Source organism: Gossypium hirsutum, chromosome A04 (genome assembly GCF_007990345.1).
Source record: "Gossypium hirsutum isolate 1008001.06 chromosome A04, Gossypium_hirsutum_v2.1, whole genome shotgun sequence".
In the NCBI taxonomy this organism is placed as follows: Eukaryota; Viridiplantae; Streptophyta; class Magnoliopsida; order Malvales; family Malvaceae; genus Gossypium; species Gossypium hirsutum.
In genome coordinates, this window is record NC_053427.1 from 75,457,574 (window position 1) to 75,479,657 (window position 22,084).

Sequence of the window (22,084 nt, forward strand, 5' to 3'; positions counted from 1 at the left end):
TTGATTTATTATATAAATAGTAAGAATGAAATGAAAAGTATAAAAATATTTTGAAAATATGAATGTTACATTTTTAAAAATATTTTATCCAATTTCTGTTGAAATAATGTTTTGATTGATTGTAGGCTAAACAGGGATTTAACAATGCTAATGTTATAAAGTCATATTTTGACGTCTTTAATCTTATATTATAACTCCAATGTTAAACTAAATCAAACTTAAAGTTTAAGTTAATTTTTATCACCCCCAATGTCTTATAATATTGTATTAGTAAAACATTTTAAAGGATTTGGTACGTAGGCAAAATTTCATACAAACATAGATAACGAAATTAGTTCAATTGAGTAACACTGTTAAACCTTCTTGTTAAACTGAGCTGTTCAGTAACTTATGTGCTAGGAATTAGTAAAAACCAGCAGTAGCATATTTATGTAATTGTAATAATTCATTTTTAATTATTTATTATTGAAAATAAATATAATTGTAATAATTTTTAATCATTTATTAATTTTATAATTGTTAAATAATTTTAAAAATTTCTATTATATACCATTTTTAATCTAATGTCCTTAAAAGTCATTTTCTATTTTCACCTCACCGCTACAGCTGCGTTTGAATCCAAACACACACTCCACTGCTGTTTCTAATCTCATTGCTACAATACCCAATCTCACCGCTACAGTAACTAATCTCACCGTCACCGCTATTTTTAACCTCACCGGAATTAAACACACCGCCCATCCAAACTAAGCCCAAAACTCCAAATAATTTTCAACGCGGCGAGAATCCACTGGCTGCTTGGGAATGCTCGCACGTTGTCTCAAATCATGCCTGTCCATTTTAGAGTTTAAATATAAATTTATGAGATTTAATTTATGGTATTTAAGTTTATTTATTTAATAAAATAAATAAATTCTCATACTTAAACCCAAAAAATTGGGTTAAAAATCCCTAAACCCAGCAAAGAAGTATTTAGTTAGGCTGGCATTATAAAATTCAAAAGTAAACACTTAAAAATCTGAAGGAAACTAAAATCTTACTAAGATAAGTCATATCTCGTAGCATGAGTTAAAAAAAGAATACGTCAATGGTCCTTTCAAAAGGAGTTGGGTTGAGCTTTGATCCGAGGCAGAATGCTTCTCCGCCATTAAAAGTCATTGAGTCCACTGGAAAATGAAAATTGAAAATAGGCATTTTAATTGGCTAATCAAACAATTCCAGAGTGATGTTGTAGCGGTGACGAAGAAATGTTGGAAGGCAGTGAAGGGTCCACACGCATTTCAACAACTGTTAAAAAGCGAGGGTCAGTCTCAGATGTAAAGTTGTCTAAAGCAACCCTTTTTAATTGGAAATCCTTTCCAAAAGGAATCCCAGTTCCTCCTTTGACCATAAATGTACCTAAATACACCCACCATTCTTGATGATGATGGAGATAAAAGGGAGTCTTAAATAATGTACATACATTTTTGTTTCTACTGATAGAGTTATGATACAATTGCAAGATAAATATATATAAAAAGACTTCAAATTATTAACAAATAAGATTCAAAAGGAAGGGTTTGAAGAACACTCTTCGTTTATGGTAAATCTAAACCACAAACTATACACTGAAAGTTTGGGGTAGTGTCTGTGTGATCGTGCGTTCCGCCTCATTTCACTATCTAATCCATGAATTTGAATGAGGTTAAAAACATACACTGTTTTAAATAAATGCATTTTGGCTCAATTTCATTCAACTTATTTCATAAAAATGTATTATTTTAATTATAATCTACAAATCCTAATATAAAATTTTAATATATTGTTATTTTTAATTAGTAAAATGAATTACCAAAATAATTTATGAGATAATTTTATTATTTAAGATATGAGATGATTTTTTTTTGTTTTTTTTACGATAAATTTTGTTTGTAAAGTTTATTTATTATATTGAACTCTTATTTTAGAGTTCAAATAATGTTCAAATTCGTTAATATTATGATATTTTAGTAAAAATATAAAATAAATTAATTTATTGTAACTAATTATACTAAACATAAATTTAAATATTTTTGAGCAATTAATAATAATTATTTATAAAATTTAATTTGAATATATAAACTAAATTATAAGTATATTTTTGTGCAATGATATTCAAACCTGTCCAAAGGACCTCAACTTAGATTAATTAAATATTAAAATATAAGCCTCATAAATATAATGCTGTATATATCAAATAAAGAAACCCAAACAAAATATTACATAAAAGATATTATATTATAAAGAAGGGCCTTTTTAAATTATAATATTTACGTTTAAACTCAAAAGCCCTTTATTTATGCAAAGAAAAGAAACAGAAAGAAATTATGGAATTAGGTATAGATTCAAAATTGATCAATGCATGTGTACCGGCTAAAGGGCAATGGGAGGGGGCCACGCCATTTATGAATGTCTGGTTTTATTTCATTTCCACCGACCACCGTCTTCCCCACCCAAATCTTAACGTATCAAACATTCTGCTTTCTCATTCTAACTAATATTTTTATAATAAGTCCTAATAAAGGAATTAAGAAATTAATAAACTTATATCAACAACACCAACTGTCATAATGCAAAAATAATTATGATGATCACATGGAAATTACACTCTATGGTGTCTTTCAAACGCAAGAAATGAAGTTAATTATTTTAAGTCACACCCAAAATTCATACAAGTATAGGCAGCATAAATAGTTTGAGACGTGATGTTTTACACCTTCAACCATTCCAGGCAAGGGCACAATCCCCAGCAAAACCTAGCCGGATAGTAATCCTTCAGGTACACCTCCCGGCTGTATCCAACTATGTAGAAGCTGAAAGATTGATGACGATGACGCATGGTGACACGGGTCACTGGGACCACTGAGATTGTATGTCTCTCACATATGACCCTGGCAGTTGGAGGTACAGATGCCCTGTCTGCAATAACATCCGAAGAAAATGTGTTGAGGAAGAAAGAGTCGGCAAAATAGGCAGGGGTGCACTGGTATGCCTGAGTGTTGCATAACTGAACCCCTTTGGCCCTATGGAAAATCTCATCCGGAACCGATGCTGCTCCACTCGTCGCACTCACTTTTCGAGTTGAAAGTGTCTTCCTATCAAACAATTCAAGGGTCTATTTATAGAAAGAAAATGCAATTCATCTACATACATCCTGGTTTCACAGATCATAACACTAAAATTTCCCTCCAGATTGAGTCTCACTGATCATCTAAATCAGACTCAGTTGACAGAAAATATTTCCAACAATAGTATCTTAGAAGTAGTGCCGGAGTATAAACTATACTGCCAACAGCATGCTTACCATTTAACAACGGCAATTTTGCGAGTCAAAAGAGAACCGCTTCCATTGCATGTCTTGCATTTAAGTAAGCCACGAGATCCACAAGTTGCACAAGGTATCTTTCCCTTTCCATCACATTTTGTACATCTGCAGAGATATAATCAATCATCGGTGAAAAAAATGGATCATGTAAAGAACTCATACCTCAACAATATATGTTCGGAAGAAAAGAAATTAACAAGAAACCAAATATCAAACTAATGTTTACAAAGTTCCATATGGGGATCATTAGGCAAAAGTTTCAAACTTAGAACACCCAGATAGCAAATTAGGAAGGATAATTACACGCAAATATGGTTCCTTGAAAGAATGCATAGTTGTGAAGTACTAGCTCAACCATATTAGTCATATGGTGGAACCAGTAACCAACTATCTTGGATAATAAATATAGGTTTTGTAGAATTAAATAAAGTAGAAACTGCTCACATGGTGTCTGATCCGTCTCTGTGAGCAATTAATCCCCTTCCATAGCAAGCAGGGCACTGGGACATCTGATTTTCCTTGTAAAATCCAGGTTCTTGGTCTGCATTGCATGTAGGACATGGAATATCTCCTCGTCCTGCACAATCTGCAGATTTTTCTTAATACATTATATCAAAGCTAAGCACTACTGACCGTGAAGGCAGGAATCATATAGGAAATGTGTCACTAATAAAGCACAAAGCATTAATATAACAGGAAAGAGACATATGAAGGAACTAAAGGATCATCAAAGTGGCAAATAACTTTGTGTTTATAAAAATTTAAGATTTTAAATCCTTCAGTTTTAACCCCATAGACACCAAATGTTTAAGCAGTATTACCTGAACATTTCTCAGTGGTCTCACTATTAGGAATCTTGACTCGGGTTTCTTTGTATGGCACAAAGAGAACAGGGAATTGTGATCTTAAATCCAATTCCCAAATGCCAAGTTCAGGAGTATTATCCTTTCCATCAATTTTACCACCAAGGTAAGGTTCTGTTTCTCTTATCACTTCCCTTTCTTCTAAGAAAGTTTCAAGAGTTCCCACATAAACATTGCAATCCTCAACAGCATGAATCTTCCAGGTACGAGCAGGGCGACTCCCCCAACAACATCGATGACCGATATGATCAATGAGCAACTCTCTTATCTCTACCTCATCCAATAATTGCCTACACTTAGATGACACATTTTAATCAATACACGCTAATACCTGATTCTTAATAATTCACATTGATAATTCACACTTAGAGGACACATTCTAATCTGTTCGAAAATAGGTCAGACCGAGATTTAGAGATACTTTATATTACTAGTATAAAATGCTGCTGCTATATATTTGTCCTAGTGTCATGGGTTCCGCAAATCTAAGTCCGTGACACTAGCTCCTAATTCAAGCACATATGACAACACCGCAAATTAACGCAAGGGAGTCCCGACTTTCATCGAGCCATACCTCTGAAAGTCATTGGAGTATGGGCCATAATCTGCTGCGTAAGGACTTTGGTTAGGAATAGCTGGCTCTGAGACATACAATAGAACCGGTCAACAGTAAGAGTTCATAACTTAAAATCTACATTGGAAACTCAATTTCAATGCTTAATTATGGAATTAATTTTCTTGCATCCACTAAAAAGACCAATATTGACAATTTAAAGCCACTCAAAAAACTCCCAACTATAAACCTAAAAAGTTAAACCATTTAACGAAGGAGACTGAGACACTAAATAACCATGTACCAAAAGAAGTGGCTTGTATTGGAGATACCATTAGGAAGGGGCTCAGGGGAGCTGATCAAAGGAGCATGAATGGATGGCGGGTAAGGAGTAGAAAAAGAAGTGGCTGATCGAATCTCTTCGATGCTAACATCCATACCCGCCAACGAAGCAGTTGGAATCACCGACCCTGTTCTGCCAACATACTGATACGAGCTCAGCCTCTCGTTCTCATCAATTTCACTTCTTTTCTCTTCTAAAACCCAAGATTAATTCAAGACGACTCGGTTACGATCATCATTGAAAATATCTAAAAATATGAAAATGGAAATAAAAGGGAAGTGGGAAATGGGGTACCTGAGAGAAGAGGCTGTTCCATAGTTTTTCTTTGGCAATTGCAAAGCGGGAATGGTGTGGATAAGTGGAGATAAATTGGAGCAATTTCCTTAGCAAGGAAGGAAGTTGAAGAAGACCATCGGACTAAAGTCAAAATGTGTACTTGTCATCGAAGAGTATTTGTTTGCTTCCGATTTTGATGGGTTTGGGTCCAAAACTACTAGTGAATGAATTTTGAGTAAGGTTTGTGCCCAATAATACGGTAGCCCAATTTTGTTTTATCTTTTCAGGGTTAATTCACTAAACATCTCCAGAGTATCGTCAAGATTTTAATTTGGTCTTTAAATTTCAAAATATTTTAATTGAGTCCCCAAAGTATCAACATTATATTAGTCTATTCCTTTCATTAGCCAAAAATGTCAATTTAGGCATTAAATACAAATGCAGATTTGACATGAAGCATATTTAAAGCATATGTATAAAATTGTAAACATGTATATCTACCGCATAGATAATTTAGATCTCATGTGTTTGAAAAAAATATACATTGTCAATAAAATTTAGGGGACTATTTTTTTAACATACTAGATCTAAGCTATCTATTTAGTAGTTATGTAACTGTTTATAATTTCATCCACATATTTTACATATGCTTTATGTTGGATAGGCTCATGGGACCTGATTACTATGATACAACTATTTTAAGGACTCAATTAGAAGTCTCTAAAGTTTAAGGATCAATTTAAAATTTAAGTTATAGTTTGAGGTTATCTTGTGAAGTTAACCTTTTTTACTAGAATTTTCTTTTTGAAATTTTTTTATTGGAAAGTTCATTAATTATAAATGAGATACAAAGTCAAGTTAAACAATGACAACTATTTAAAAAAAAAGTATTTTGAAAAGTTTAGTTTAAAATTTAAGTATTTTATATTATTGTAAAAAAATTATTTTGAGAAATAAAATATTTATTTTAAATATGTTACTATAAAGAAAGTATAAATTTAAATTAGGTTAAAGTTGATTAATATTATGATATTTCAATAAAATAGAAGAAAATAATATTATTAATATTTTGATACATGAAATATAATTATTAAAAAGATTTAAGTAATTAATATGAATTGTTTAAAAATTTTAATTTGAATATATAAATTATATACTAAATATTAAAAATATTTTTTATAAAATAAATTTCAACATAAAAATAATTGTATACTTAATATAAATATTAAATAAGATACAGTGGAGTATAAATGATGGTTAAAAATATCATTTGACTTTAACAGTGCTTTTCCCAAATTCTAACTTTTGCGTTTGCATTGAAAAAACACTTTTTTAAAAGCATTTAGTTCTTTATTGTTTATAGTGCCAAAAATGTTTTTGGTTTTAAAAGTTCTTTTAAAATTGTCCCCTCACCGAGATAGTCATAGTTAATGGTTCTTGGAACCTTGATTTCTTTCACATTTATTGTTCTAATGATATCATTGTAAAGATTGTAGGAATACCACCACCACACCCATTTGTCGGGCTCGATAGAATCACTTGGGGGTGTACTGCGATGGGCTCTTTCTTTCTGAAAAGTGCATATAGTAAGTTAAGAGAGGAAACATGGAATTCGAAAGAGGTTGTTTGGAAACTGTCTTGGAAGTTTCAAAGACCACAATGAGTCTGAACCTTCATTTGGCTTGTTTTTAAACACCGATTACTCATGAAAGTGGAAAGGGTAAGAAGGGGCATGGGAAGCGATAGCTCTTGTAAGCTCTATGGTCATGAGTGTAACACCCTTAACCCGTATCCGACGCTGAAACAGGGTTATGGAGCATTTCCGGACTTATAACTTATACCATCAAACATTTCATAATCAATTACCATTCAAATCAAAAACAATTCATAAACATTCATATGGTCCATAATACGAGCCCTTGAGGCCCAAAATAAACATTTAAAGTGGTTCGGGACCAAATCGAGTACTTAAAGAATTTTTAGGAAAACATGGAAAATTTTCAAACTGCAGGGGGCACACGCCTGTGTGGCCAGGCCGTGTGAGACAAGGGACACGCCCATGTCTCAGGCCTTGTGGGCATTCAAAATGGGATCACATGGCCAGACCACACACCGGTGTGCCAGGCTATGTACCCCTCGAAATGGCCTCACATGCCCGTGTGCCAGACCGTGTGAAAACTGGAATGAATACTAACTTGCACCACATGGCCAAGCCACATGCCCATGTGTTACGCCGTGTGAAGCTATTGACTTGTAACCATTAGAAAATTTAGGGGACACACGATCGTGTCACCTGGCCATGGGTCACACACGGCTGAGACACACATCCGTGCCTTTGCCCGTGTGGACAAAAATAGGTAATTTCCAAGCCATATTTCTCACCCAAAATGATGCCAAACTAAGCTCAACAATGCACATACAACCATGGCATAAATAGGCATAAGCACTTAAAACCAACCAATATCAAGCCTATATCATGTACTATCCACACATACAACATGATATACATAAGCACATACCAATGATCACTTTACAACATACCAAATATACCTCCAAAGTATACCTAAATGGTCAAACTCACTTATTAGACTTTGTGCCTAATTCAACATGCATACCACATCTCAAATTCAATCATTTGGTACTCAAACTACCAATACACAACCAAGGCATTCACCAAACAACTATACACCACATACCAAAAGATCATTTATACATATTTACATAACTAAGTATACCAAAATAAGCCAAATCACATGGCTAAATACATAACCAAAACAACATGAGACAAATAAGCCACATTAGCCAACACATTTATACATGGCATTTAACCCAAAATGTAAAGTCCAAAGTACCAAAATATAGTTTAATAGTGAGACGCAAATCTTTAATGACTTTCGAACCGAGCGAGCTTCTGAACCACTATAAACACGGAAATTAAAACTGAGTAAGCAATTAAGCTTAGTAAGGTCGTATAGCTAATAAATACAACTTACCAAATCATCACAATTTAGATAAGCATAATTTAAAACATAGGTAAATTCTCATTTGGCCCAAAGCCTAACACATAATCACAATTATGTTAGTTATGTATAAATACATAAACTATGAATTTCTTCTCGTATTTCACATGAATACTTGTATTGATTCGTATCAGTTCGTATAACCTTGTATCATCATTTGTGCCCGTTGAACCATTTGGAATACTATTGGATACTCGGGTATCTCGCACACTAAGTGCCAATACGTGGTCAAAACCACCTCTATCTCATATCTCATATATATGCTTACTCTCGAGCCATCACTGGGTTTGCTCACACAAGCTGTCAGTTAAGACGTAGTTACACGGTGCTGCTTACACAAGCTGTAAAGTAACCGCAACACATGTCGAAAACTCAGCCACCGGTAAGACATATGAGACTAGCACCCAAAACACGGTAACCCCTAATGACATGTCATTTGTATCCTATCTATTCCTAAGGTTCAACCGGGATCCATACATCGTCGAAACTTCGTCAAATATTTCCTTGGAGTTGTATCATCACAATTACAATAATAAAACATTTAAAACACATTTAATTTAATGCTTATCAACATACGAACTTACCTCGTATTTATATGGAGATAATTGACCGATCAATCCACTATTTTATCTTTGCTTCAATCTAATTTCGAACATGGCTTTTCTTAATATGCAAAGGGTTTAAGTTGCTAAAATTTTAAGCTCTCAAATGGCCAAACCGTTGCTGAAATTTTCAGATGCATGAATGGGGAAAAAAGATACACTTTTGTTTTATTAAATTTTAACCTTTAATTGTCTAATTACTTAACTACCCTTACCTAACTTTAAAATTTTCATAAATACCATGCCATGCACATCCACTAACTCTATTAGTAGTCTAATTATCACATAAGGACCTCCACTTTAAAGTTCTATAGCTATTTAACACCTTTAGCTAATAGAACACAACTTTCGCACTTTATGATATTTAGTCATTTTTCACAAATTGAGCACACAAACAGTAAAATTTCTTAACGAAATTTTTATTATATAATACTATCATGCTGTAGACTACAAAATAATATTAAAATAAATTTTACAACATCGGATTTGTGGTCCCAAAACCAATGTTTCAATTTCACTAAAAACGGGCCATTACAATGAGTTTGAATATTTGTTGTATGTGCTTAGAGATTGCTTAGGGGCTAGACCTATTTGGAATAAAATTCTTCCAGTTGAAAAGAGAACTCGTTTTTACTCTGGGTCCATTCATAAGTGGATGGTAGATAATCTCCAAAATAACTACTTTCTTGGTTTGGGTGGAATTGACTGGTCTTGCATCTTTGGGATGATATCTTGGTGCATCTGGAAGAACTATAACAGCTTTGTGTTTTAGGATAATGCTCGGAGTACAGAGGATATTATCAAGACCCCTTTTCAAAATCACCTTCTCACAAATCTCATCCTTTCTTTGCTACTTCACCTTTGGCTCGTGATTCGGTTTACTTGAACACTGTTGGATCGATCAAAATTAAGGAATATATCGCTTCAGTTGAGGGACTAGTACGAGATTCTAACGGTGTTTGGATGTTTGGGTTCTGCAGATATTTGGGCTGTTGTTCTGTTTTGGACGTGGAACTGTGGGCCATTTTGGATGGGTTACATCTTGCATTGGATCAAGGAGTTAAGTGTATTTTGATTCAAATAGATAGTCTCAAAGCTGTAATCGCCATTCAACAACTCTTGACAAAAGTGCATCATTGGTGCATTCAACACATCCTTAGGGAATAAAACAAGATCGCGAATGCTTTAGCTAAGATGGTTCGTGATAGAAGACCCGGTGTGCGCATTTTGAATAACCCCCCATTAGTGGGGTTAGTTTAATTGCTTTTGTTTAATCTTATTTGTATCACAAAAAAAAAAGGCAATGAAGAACAAGGCCTAACACGGTAAACAACCCCTTCCCCCTCCCAAAAAAATGCTTAATTTATGAATTAGTACTTAAACTAAACTATTTTTCTCATCTTGGTATCTAATTTTTTTTTTGGAACAACAAAGAAACTCAAGTTCTAAGCATTTAAGAATATTGGATTGTCGAGCATGCATATTGAATAAGGATGCAAAAGAGTTGGAGCCATGATCGAAATTGTGCATGTTTCTAGATTATTCAAAAGGAATTAGGGGTGGACTATTTATAAATCAAAGGACTAAATGGTCATAGTGTCCACTTGTGCAACATTCTTTGGAGAAAGTTAAATGAGCAAATTTAAGTCTTAAAAAGTATAGTTGAGGATCTCTTTGGAAATAATATAACCATAGGGGTTTTAATCTTATATCTCACTTCAAGTGAAAGACTTGTAAACAATAAAAATTATAAGGAGCTTCGACATAGTGCATGAGTTTAACTAAATAAGGAACCGAAAGCGGGTGCGTTAGATATACGATTTTGTTGGCACTACTAAGTATAGTATATTCGTTTGTACACTTGTTGAATCGATAATTTTAAATTTTTCATAAATTTTTAATTAAATAATTAAATCAATCAGATTAAGAAATCAATAATTTTACTGATTCGACCATTAATCCAATGTAAAAAAAATTGTGTTCAACTATAAAAGATTAAACAAGCTAGCGTGACGAGACTGATGTGGTATCGAATGCGGAGTAGTGGATGTGGAAAACCATATTCTTGGATAGGGATTTTTAACTAGACACCCTTTATTCTTTTACTGTAGCCGTTGTGGATGACAAAGGCATGTGTCCTTTATTGCTGACAAAATCAGTAGGTATTCATTCTCACCATAATTACACATTGTTGTTGATTCCCCTTTCTCACCACCATATGCTTCTAAAATTATTTAAATTTGACTACAATTAGATGATATTTGGTATCATCATAAAATTATATATCAGTAACGGATGGATTTATTACTAAAAATCTTTAGCAAATGAGTCAACTTTAAATACAAGATTTTTCTATAAATTTAAATTATATCTTAAAATTTTTACTTCAAAATTAAACTATGAAGTGTATTTAATTAATGTTGACCCAAGAATATTTTAAAATTTGTTTTCCGCTAACAAAAAAAAAAGGATTTTAAATATTTTTGTTTAATTAAAATATTTAATGACTATAGATCTAGCTGTCACTCAAATCAGATAATAAAGTCTAATTAAATTTCCAAGAATATAAAATAAACAGGATTTGAAAGCCAAAGTATCGCGGCCATACGTACAAAATAAAATTTATTTACTCCTACTACTTGTATTCTTTGATTTTTTTTTGAATTACTCCTACAGTTTTATTAAAATTACATCTTAATCACTTGTTTGATTTAAAGTTTAAAGTTGAATCATTTCTGTATTTCTTGTAAATTTAGACTCTACTTTTCAGATTTTAAAATTTAAGTCTAATTGTTAACACTCTTAAAATTATTTATTAAATTTAAAGTTCGTTACAACGTCATTTAGCTATATTGCTACCAAATGAGTATTTTTATTATTTCAAATTGTCACACCAATCAATTTAACAAAAAACTAATTTTAATAATGTAACACTTGACCTGAATTTTAGAACCTAAAAAGTAAAGAGGCTAAATTCTAAATTTGTGAAGAGATAAAAAGACCTATAACATATTTTAACCATTTGAATTAATGACATTATTGGAAATTAAAACCCAATTTGGTAATAAGAATTCAACTTTAATGCGAATTAATGGACAATGTTATCAACATTTTAACTTTTAAATCAGACCAGTAAAAAAATTAGTAGGATTAAATTGCAAAAATATAAAATATATAGAGACTGACAGAAGAACTAAACCTAGGAAATAAAAGCAAGCAAAGCCGTGAAGCAATAAGGCAGCACACCCAGTTGGCAAATTGAGCAATCCTACTCATCACTTTTTACGAGGTACCTTATTTTCATTTTCTTTTTGCTCTTTACCCTCCTTTATCTATATATATAATGATATTTGATTTCAAGTTCTTCGTTTAGTGCTTGCCATTTCTTCTGAAAAGAGATAGAGATTGAAAATGGAGGCTGATCAAAAGGGTAAATCCGATATCTCCTTCGCTGGAACCTTTGCCAGCAGCGCTTTCGCTGCTTGCTTTGCTGAGGTAACTTATTCTAGACTGTTTTTTTTTTTTGTTTTGATCCCCATTTTTCTGTATTCTCAGTCTCTGAATTTTTTTGCATCTTGTTCTGAGCTTTGGCGAATGAAATGTGAAAAAAAAAGAAGAAGAGGTTAATATGTTGATTGGTGATTTGATTGTAAATTTGTATGCAAGAAACTTTTATTTTCTGTCCTGAGATTTGACGGATCAATTGAAGATTATTGTTTGTGAAACAAACGCTGGATTAATAAAGTTGTTGATTTGGAGATGTTTCATGTAAAGTTTCATATTCTTTCAGCATTTCCAACAATTGGGTTAATTTTATGATAATTTCGACTGAGGGATTTGAAATATTTTATATGTGATATTTGTAATGTTTGACTTCTGTATAATAAAATTGCAAAAAGGGTGTAAAATGTTATACGATCTGGCCACTGCCAATTCAATTGTGGAAATGTTGTTGTGTTATTATGAAGTTCGAATTATATTATTTATGTGCACTTCAATTGTGCAGATATGTACAATTCCTTTGGACACTGCTAAAGTTAGGCTCCAGCTTCAGAAGAAAGCTCTTGGTGGAGATGCTGCAGCCTTACCGAAATACAGGGGTTTGTTAGGTACAGTTGGTACTATTGCTAGAGAAGAAGGTTTAGCTGCACTATGGAAAGGTGTTATTCCTGGATTACATCGCCAATGTCTTTTTGGTGGCTTGAGAATTGGGATGTATGAGCCTGTGGGTGTTGAATCTTCGTCCCTCAAATGAATGCATTTGTATTTGTTGCTGTTTTCTTGTCAACATGATCACAATTCACAAATGAACTTACAACTTTGACAGGTTAAGAATTTTTATGTTGGAAAAGATCACGTTGGAGACGTTCCTTTGACCAAGAAGATACTTGCTGCCCTTACAACTGGTAAGGAATAAGGAAAATTTGGCTGGAATTATTTGTTATGTCTGAAAATTTTACGAAAGATAGGTGCTCTACTTGAGTTTTCTTTGAACAGGTGCTCTAGGAATTACAGTGGCAAATCCAACCGATCTTGTGAAAGTTCGACTTCAAGCTGAAGGGCGATTACCTCCTGGAGTTCCTAGGCGCTATTCTGGGGCACTTAATGCTTATTCAACTATTGCTAGACAGGTTAGGTATCTTTCTGGAAGTAAAGAGATACCAAAGCGTCCAGTTTGTTACTAGCTTTTGACTCTTCTATTTGTATCTTGATCTTCCAACTCTAGGAAGGAGTTAAGGCTCTTTGGACTGGGATTGGACCCAATATAGCACGAAATGCTATTATAAATGCTGCTGAACTTGCAAGCTACGATCAAGTAAAGCAGGTATAGTAATAAAAGCTCATGGTTATTTAGCTTCCTGTTTCAAAGTGCTCCTTTTTTGTTTTCTCTAATGTCCATCTTCCTATGCAGACGATTTTGAAAATCCCTGGATTCACTGATAATGTTGTCACTCATCTCCTTTCTGGTCTTGGGGCTGGATTTTTTGCCGTCTGTATTGGTTCTCCAGTTGATGTGGTAAGCCATCAAAGTTCACGTTTTGCCTGTCCTTTCTAATCTTTTGGTAGTATATTTACTGATATCTTCTGGTCAGAATGGACTTAGTATGATAGTATGATATTCTACGAAGATGAGTTCATGTAGCATGTTAGTGATAACCTAGCCATTTCACCTTTTCTCCGTTGATTATGTTTAACTTTATATATTGTCATTGCTCCGGCTGTATTGTGAGGAGATTTTAATATGTTTTGCCCTCTATGTAAATGTAGTTATAGATAACCGTATTCGAAGTTCTATTGTAATGTTTGTCTAGATCATAGCATATTCGAATTGAGGTTTGTTTTCCATTTCACCAAGTGAACTAGAGGAATCTGTATCGTTTGCTTTATAAGATGGTTGAATGTGCTGTGATCCCATCTTCTTCAATGGATGTAGTCAAGTAATTTGTTGGTTTTTTTTTTTTTTTTAATTTACTTTTTCTCCCCTGCAGGTTAAGTCAAGAATGATGGGAGATTCAGCTTACAAGAGCACGCTCGATTGTTTTATCAAAACTTTGAAATATGATGTATGCCTGCTTTCTTTGATCTTGTTTCTCCTTTTCGAGGCATCTTGTAGTTAGTAATATAATTATGAATTGAAATTTCAAAGCTGATTATTTGGCCAATGGTTTCATTTCTCTAATCATAGTAATTGCTAGTTAATAGCTAATAGCTGCAGGTGAGTGTCTAAATGTGGACAAGTATTGAACTTAAAGCACCCCTTATCATTTGCAGGGACCTATGGCTTTTTACAAGGGTTTTATCCCGAATTTTGGACGGCTAGGATCATGGAATGTGATCATGTTTCTTACCTTAGAACAGGTGAAGTTGCAAACTTTTCTCCCCCATTGTGTTTTGTATTTGCTTTCAGAATGTGAGGTTCATATTTAGATTGTTTATAAATGCAAAATTATACGTTTATTGCTTAGCTAAAAAGCATTACTTTCTTCATCCCTCCTCCACAGGCAAAGAAAATTGTGAGAGATCTAGAGTCATCTTAAGGGACTTAAAAAGAACCAAAATCCCACAAAGCAAGGAATTGAAGGTGGGACTGCCATTGAAATTGAAGATTTACAGATAATAAATTTAATCCAATTCCCCCTCTTAATATTGATGTCATAAAGACGAGTTATGATATGCCCTGGGGGAAATCTTTAGACTTTGAAACTTTAAAATCATATTCTTTTCTTTTTAACGCTCAGAACTGCTGTTATCCATTCGATTTATCATTTCATTGATAATTCCCTGATCGAGGGCAAGTAATACCATGGAAGAGCGAATGGAGTTCGGTCTTTTCTTTTTCTTTTTTCAAATAAATTTCTATTTTTTAATTAACCAGTTTATAGTTAATTTTAAATCATTATTCTGATAAGAGTGTTGGTTAGTTAATTTTCTTTTATCCACGGGGAATCCAACGGTGTCTAATCACTTCTCATTTAGAAATTTAATAAGGTTGTTTTCATGGAAAGAATTTTTTTTTAAATATCAATTTTTTTATTAAAAGCAAATGACAAATGATAATGTTAAATATAGATTAAATTATAGTTACTATATTTAAATTTAGAAAATATTTTTATTTTTTTGTACAATGAAAATTAGAATTAAGGTTAATGCTGAGAAAAGTGAATACTTGGTTAATAGGCCATAACTTTGGGGATCTAGTTGAAATATTAAATAGCAAACATTCATAATTATTTTGGTTAAAATATTAATGAAGTTTTTTTTATTTAAAAAAACACACATTCTAACTTTTTTTTTAACACACATTCCAACTTATCATGTTGAAATTAGGGTTTTTTTTTTTTAGCATTAGATACTTTTAAGAAAATTTGATATCCTTGTTTTAGTTAAGGATGCTAACTATTTGGATTGACTAATATTATTGTAAAAGTAAAGTGCCAACTTATGTTAAATTAAAATGTAAAGATTAAATTCCAAATGTGAACATAATAGAGGAATCAAATTTGTAATTTTATCATTATCATATAATGACTAGAAAAAGAGAAAAAAGAGTTGTGTCATTAGTTCATCCAAATAAATAGTACCTTTAATGGTTCCAATAATTGACGCAGATTTTTTTAGAACACTTATTACAACTTAACATATCAAAATAAAATTATTTTTGTTAGAACAATATATGTATATTTTAAAAATCTACATCAACAATTTAATTGAAATAGTTAATAATATTAACCACGGGATTAACTAATAACATTAAAAAATATAGGGACCAAATTATAAGACTAAAGTGTAGAGATTAAGAATAAAATTTAAGCTTAATAGAAAGATCAAAACTGAAATCTGATCATTTTTCCTATATTAAAAAAGGACACTAATGGACATGTTTCAACAAAAGAATCTCTTGGGTGTTTTTTTTTTTGGATTTAGTGAGTAAAATTTTTCTTTTGATTTCAATAAAAGTTTGTGTTGTTAATAGATACTTTTTTTTTAAAAAAAATTAATAAATGAGACACTTATTTAATACATTAGTGATAGAATATCCTTTCAAGAGGTGTATTTCTTTAATTGACACTTTAAAACTAAAATAAAGTAACAAATGGCAAATTCTAGACTTGGATTTTATGTAAATTAATGTTAACGGTGCCATTAAGTATATTGGTTTATTGGGTTGCCTAAGAAAGGTCATCAAAGATTTAAAGGCATTGGCATCAAGTGCTCTAAATAAGTAGGTAAGGTGAAAGAGGAAAGATAAGCTCATTGAAATATAACTGGATGCTTTACACATCCTATTAGACAAGTTTTTGGGAAAAAGGGTAATGGCTCTGTGAAAAGTGGTATCAAAGCAAACCTTAATTGTTCGATTTTATGTCAAGCATCCCAATGAGTGGGGTAGTGTAACACCCCTAACTGTCTCTATCGCCGAATTAGGGTTACAGAGTGTTACAAGGAAAAGCAAGACATTTCACTTTATTTCAGAACAATTAAACAAATAATTTACAATGCAATGTGGACTACCTATGACGAAGGCACCCCAAGTTTGGGTGGGAAAAAATGTCATGCCGAGCTCTTTAAAGTAGATAAATGCTTTCATGTTGAGTTGCATGTTGCAATCAAAGGCCTTTAATTAACACAAGACTTAGGTTTTCGATAAATTATGTTAGGAAGCGACAATTGTATATTTAAAACCTTACTTTTTGCTTCACCGTCTTTGTAACACCTTCTACCTGTATCTGTTGCCAGAATAGGGTACGAGGCATTACCAGAGTTTACTGAGCATTTTTAGATAATTTTGAATCATTTATTATTCATATTCTAAAAATAATCATAATGTCCCTCTATTGGGCCCTTAAAGCCCAAAACATACATTTAAACATTCAATTCACATTCATGTCACATAAATGTATAATTTAAACATTCAATAACTCAATTCAAGTTGCACGAACTTACTTCGTTGCTTATTCGTATTTATAGTTTTACTAATCCGAAAACTTTTTCTTTTTCACGTTCAAGTCTCATATTTGAGCCACTCGGATCTTTATAAATAATTTTGATCATCATTTTTATTTATTTCATATTCTAATACATTCAATTAATCTCTAGGCAAAATTACCATTTTACCCCTAAACTTTTGATTAATGACGATTTCATCCTTAGACAAAAAAAATAAATTTCTTGTAATTAAATCCTTGTTTCGAACCTAATTATTCTTATATATATTGATAAAAACCCATAAATTCTATAAAATAACAAAATTTTCCACAATTTTAAAACTTTTTAATTTAATCCCTAAAACATGTTTTCACCCGATCTTGATCTAAATTAATAGTTTCTTTCAATTTTATAATTTAAATAATAAAACAATTCATTTCCTTCATTTTGGTCATTTTTGACATTTTTATAAAATTGCCCCTACAGTTTTTCTTTTATTCAATTTAGTCCCTGAGTCTAAAACATACAAATTATCCATTTTAAATGTAAACCTATTAGGGGTGGCAACAAACAACAGTATGTATGTTACCCGGATGAAATACTTCTCTAAATTTTTCATCCCATTTGCTTTTGTTCGTTTGGTTACAACTTCTAAGTCTTTGAATCTCAAACTTACTTCATACTTCATCCGATACTATTACCTTGTTGCTCTAACTTCAACAAGAGCTTCATATTTCATCTGGAATAATTACTTTGTTGCTCTAGCTTCAACAAGAGCTTCATATTTTATCCGGATAACTTAGTTCTGTTTTTCTTCCTGTTTGAAAAACCCAACAAAACCCTTGCTAGCTGAAAATTCATATATTTATTTTCCTCCTCCTCCTCTCCATTCCAGATCCTTAATTTATATAATATGCTTATAAGTAACATTATCAATAATTTCACTATTTACTTATATGTATATTCAAAACTGTCCATTTAAGTTATATTCACTAAATTATTTATATCTTGATTTACAAAACTCCAAATTAATATCCGTAAATTTTACCTGAAACTAGACTCACATGTATTCTTACCATAAAATTTTAAGAGTTTTTGTTTTAGCCTATTAGTACAGTTTATTAATTAAAGTCTCCCCTGTTTTTCTATTTGACAGTTCTGACCACTTTTCACTAAAGTTTAATTATCTCTTTAAACAGAATTCAAATGATGTTATCATTTGTTTCTTATAAAAATAGACTCATTTAGGAATCTAACCATAAATTATGTCCCAAAATTATTTTTATATAATTTTTAATGATTTTTCCAAGTTAGAACAAGGGATCTCGAAATCATTCTGAACCAGTCTCACAAAAATACAAATATCTCAGAATACAGAATTCCTTTACTTTCTCTATTTCTTTTATATGAAAATAGACTCAATAAGCTTTAATTTCATATCTCATTCAGCTTCTAATTCAATTTCTACCATTTTTGGTGATTTTTCAAAATTAGCCTATTGTTGTTGTCCAAAACTACTTTAGTGCAACATATTGATTACCAAGTTTATAACACTCTTATTTCCATTCTCTACCATATTTCCCATTATTTTCTCTCATTTCCCTTCACTAATATATAATAAAACTCTACCTTAACATCATTTTCATGCTTTTGATATTACCTTATATGAGAAACTCTACTTAAAATATATTGAAATCTTAAAATTCTTACTTTGTTTCATTGACTTCAATCTTTAACTTGATTTTCTCTCTCCTCCAGCTTCTATTTCTTGAATCTAACTTAATATTCTAGCTCCCCATAGTCTCCTTGTGATCTTTCTCTCTTGATGGCTATGGAAATTCTTTTGATTTCTAGGTGAAAATTGTGGATTTTTGGTGAAATGACCAAATTGTAAAGAAAGCAAAACTTTCTTTCTTTCTCTCTTCTTCTCACGTTGGTTTGCATGGAAAAAATGATGAAAATTCTTCATCTTTCCTTCTTTTATACTTAATAAATAATAAAATAATAAAATATCTTATTAAAATATTAACAAAATAATATTTATCTAATTAATAATTATAAAATATCATCAACATCATCATTACTTTCTAGATTTCTCTCTCTACCAATTGACCATTTTGCCGTTTGTGATCTTTTAAAATTCCATGAATGAATCATCACATAATTTGGTAAAATTATGATTTAGTCCCTAATAATTCTTTTCCTATTCAATTTAGTCCTAATTTATCCATTTTCCTTAGTTTCTATATCATTCCACCCTTAAAATATTTGCACTATTAGTCCTTCAACTTTTTCTCACTTTTACAATTTAGTCCTTTCTTGAATTAATATATCATAATACACTTCCCAATGTTGACATAACTCAAAATTTGTTTTTTCTTTTTTTGTCACTTTATTTCCTTATTTTACTATATCAAGGATAGTATTTTACTGTAAAAATTTTCGGGATATTACAATCTTGGATAGAGCTAGATGGTTTGATTAATTATATTTGTTACACCCCTAACTAGAATCTGTTGCCGAAACAAGGTTTCGGAGTATTACCAAAGTTTGCAAATCAAACAGACAGAAAATGCAAACATTTCATATCATATAGCATTCGTGTCAAAAACCATTTAAAATCATACATATGGTCCCTTATATGAGCCATCGAGGTCGAAATTAAGCATTAGAAACAGATCGAGACTATATCGAAAACTCAAAAAATTTTCGAAAAAATTTAAAATTATCAACACTGCAGGGGTTGCACGGCTGTGTGGCCAGGCCATGTGACTCACACAGTCAAGAGACATGCCCGCGTCTCAGGTCGTATGGATATTTAAACTAGGGACACACGGTTGTGTCCCAGCCCGTGTCTATGTCCGTGTAACTCACTGACTTGTGCCACACGGCCAAGCCACATGCTCATGTGCTAGGAAGTGTGAGTATGCTGACTTGCACTCTTTAAAAGATACATGGGACACACGACCGTGTCACTTGGCTATGTCACACACACGACTGAGACACACGCCTGTGTCTTTACCTGTGTGAATGATAAACATATTAATTTACATGATTCTTGTGTTTAATTTGGTTTATTTCTGAATTAATCCCTGCTTAATTGGTGTTTTTTATGATTTAATCTTGTCAAGGATGTAACTGGTCAAAAATGAGCAAAAAGGGGTCAAATTGAAAAACAAATCGTTGAATTGGGGCTAAATGAAAAGGATGGAGAAAGCCAAGGATTTATCATATATTTCGACTTTGGAAAAAACTAAAAATAGGGAGATATTATTTTATTTTATTTTATTAATTTAGGTTAAGCTATTTTTAGTAAACCCTATGTATATAAATAGGGGCTTTTAGTTCTTAGAAAATCATCCATTGTCTTTACATTTCTATTTCATTTTGGAATTGAGTTACTCTCTCTTGTATTTCTTTTTTCAATTTGGAGTTGGAATATCATTTTTTTCCTCTTCAATTTTACGTTGCATTTTGTAGCTTTGTCTCCAATTTTTGCTTCTTTTCCATAATTGGGCCAATTGCTCTCCAAGTCCTTACCATTCATTTTTTCACCATAACCATCAAACTTCTTTCCAAGCTCACAAAGCATGAACAATTTCATGCTTAACTAAATTTCATCTTAGCTTTAGGCCGGTGTTCTTTCCGATCGGGAATTGGGAGATACGAATTTGTGCTAAAAATTCATCCCATCGGTATTTATTTTTTTCCTAAGTATCAGGATAGACCAATCATTCCTTAAAGTTAAATTCGGTTTCAAGTCAAAGTGCACGTTGGGTTGGAGTCGTGTTTGCTTATAGTTGGAGATTCGAGTCGGCCGTGTTGTATTCGGGTTTCCAAGAACAAATCGACGAAGAGGTGATCGGGTTTAAACGACCCACGTGGTTGAGGCTGTTAATTCGAGTTGGTTCTTCAGAATACAAGGCTAGTGTGATCTCGAATCGGGAACACATGTATCTCGATTAGATAATCGGTAAGGGTTGGTTTGCAGGTCGTACCGAAACCAGCTGCTACAGGAAGAGTTGGTGGTTAGGACGTTCTTAACTGCTATAACCAGCTTATTGATTGGAAGAGAAGATTAATTTTCGAGGATCGATTCTCAACACGGAATTTATCGAGTCTAAGGCTAAGGCTTATTACATTTGATTGCAAATCCTGGTTTAATTTATGATTCATTTAATTATTTAACTTAGCAGTTTAAATTATTTAGTTTCTAATCAATTTCAAAATCCCCACTTTACTTATTTATTTGCTTATCTTTCAGCTGGTACGTTTTGAGTCGTAGGCACGACTCTAACCACAACCCTTGACACGACATTTTGTTCATAAGTAAAATGCGAAAGTCGATGTAAAGTACCAATCCCTGTGGATTCGACGCCCATCAAATTTTGGCGCCGTTTCCGGGGATTGGAGATACTTTCTAACTTTTGTTTATCTAACCGAAAAATCTAGAGTTCGAGCCAAAAATTGAGAAATTGGCCTGACAACTACGAAGAGAAGCCATACGACGTGGCAAACGGCCAAATCCCGAATTTGAAGCTATATCTTACCCCGAAGAAATTTTTGACGAATTAGACGAGATGCCTAAACAGACGATACGCTAGCTTGCAGTGGCACCGGATGAACAACAACCTTTATGTATAACCTATCCGATAGG

At 32.4% G+C, this 22,084-nt stretch overlaps 2 protein-coding genes across 5 annotated transcripts; one reads left to right on the forward strand and one right to left on the reverse strand.

Annotated features, from left to right (window-relative positions):
• Positions 1-2,581: 2,581 nt before the first annotated feature.
• On the reverse strand, positions 2,582-5,604 carry LOC107948861 (protein SSUH2 homolog). Of its 4 annotated transcripts, none has more exons than XM_016883508.2 (7): positions 5,397-5,604; positions 5,092-5,295; positions 4,781-4,847; positions 4,165-4,496; positions 3,788-3,929; positions 3,323-3,448; positions 2,582-3,113 (listed from the first exon to the last, which is right to left on the reverse strand). In XM_016883508.2, exons 1-7 carry the CDS (start codon positions 5,416-5,418, stop codon positions 2,729-2,731), a joined length of 1,278 nt encoding a protein of 425 aa, XP_016738997.1. In that variant the 5' UTR covers positions 5,419-5,604; the 3' UTR covers positions 2,582-2,728. The 4 variants fall into 4 exon arrangements, with proteins under 4 accessions (XP_016738997.1, XP_016738999.1, XP_040967316.1 ...); XM_016883510.2 differs by having other exon boundaries at positions 3,788-3,920; positions 5,397-5,551; XM_041111382.1 differs by having other exon boundaries at positions 3,788-3,920; positions 5,092-5,292; positions 5,397-5,548.
• Positions 5,605-12,205: 6,601 nt separating this feature from the next.
• LOC107948862 (mitochondrial uncoupling protein 1) lies at positions 12,206-15,330 on the forward strand. The gene is made up of 10 exons (XM_016883511.2): positions 12,206-12,289; positions 12,374-12,495; positions 13,007-13,225; positions 13,328-13,406; positions 13,498-13,631; positions 13,727-13,825; positions 13,913-14,017; positions 14,490-14,564; positions 14,773-14,859; positions 15,003-15,330. Exons 2-10 carry the CDS (start codon positions 12,412-12,414, stop codon positions 15,036-15,038), a joined length of 918 nt encoding a protein of 305 aa, XP_016739000.1. The 5' UTR covers positions 12,206-12,289; positions 12,374-12,411; the 3' UTR covers positions 15,039-15,330.
• Positions 15,331-22,084: the final 6,754 nt, after the last annotated feature.

What these genes read in the sequence shown, in the direction of transcription:
- LOC107948861 (XM_016883508.2), bottom strand. Translation starts at nt 5,418, where the DNA reads ATGGAACAGCCTCTTCTCTCAG. An exon ending in CCCTGAGCCCCTTCCTAATG is followed by an intron (nt 4,848 to 5,091) that starts GTATCTCCAATA and finishes TGTATGTCTCAG; the next exon opens with AGCCAGCTATTCCTAACCAA. An exon ending in TACTCCAATGACTTTCAGAG is followed by an intron (nt 4,497 to 4,780) that starts GTATGGCTCGAT and finishes ATCTAAGTGTAG; the next exon opens with GCAATTATTGGATGAGGTAG.
- LOC107948862 (XM_016883511.2), top strand. Translation starts at nt 12,412, where the DNA reads ATGGAGGCTGATCAAAAGGGTAAATCCGATATCTCCTTCGCTGGAACC. An exon ending in TTGGTTCTCCAGTTGATGTG is followed by an intron (nt 14,018 to 14,489) that starts GTAAGCCATCAA and finishes TCTCCCCTGCAG; the next exon opens with GTTAAGTCAAGAATGATGGG. An exon ending in TCAAAACTTTGAAATATGAT is followed by an intron (nt 14,565 to 14,772) that starts GTATGCCTGCTT and finishes TATCATTTGCAG; the next exon opens with GGACCTATGGCTTTTTACAA.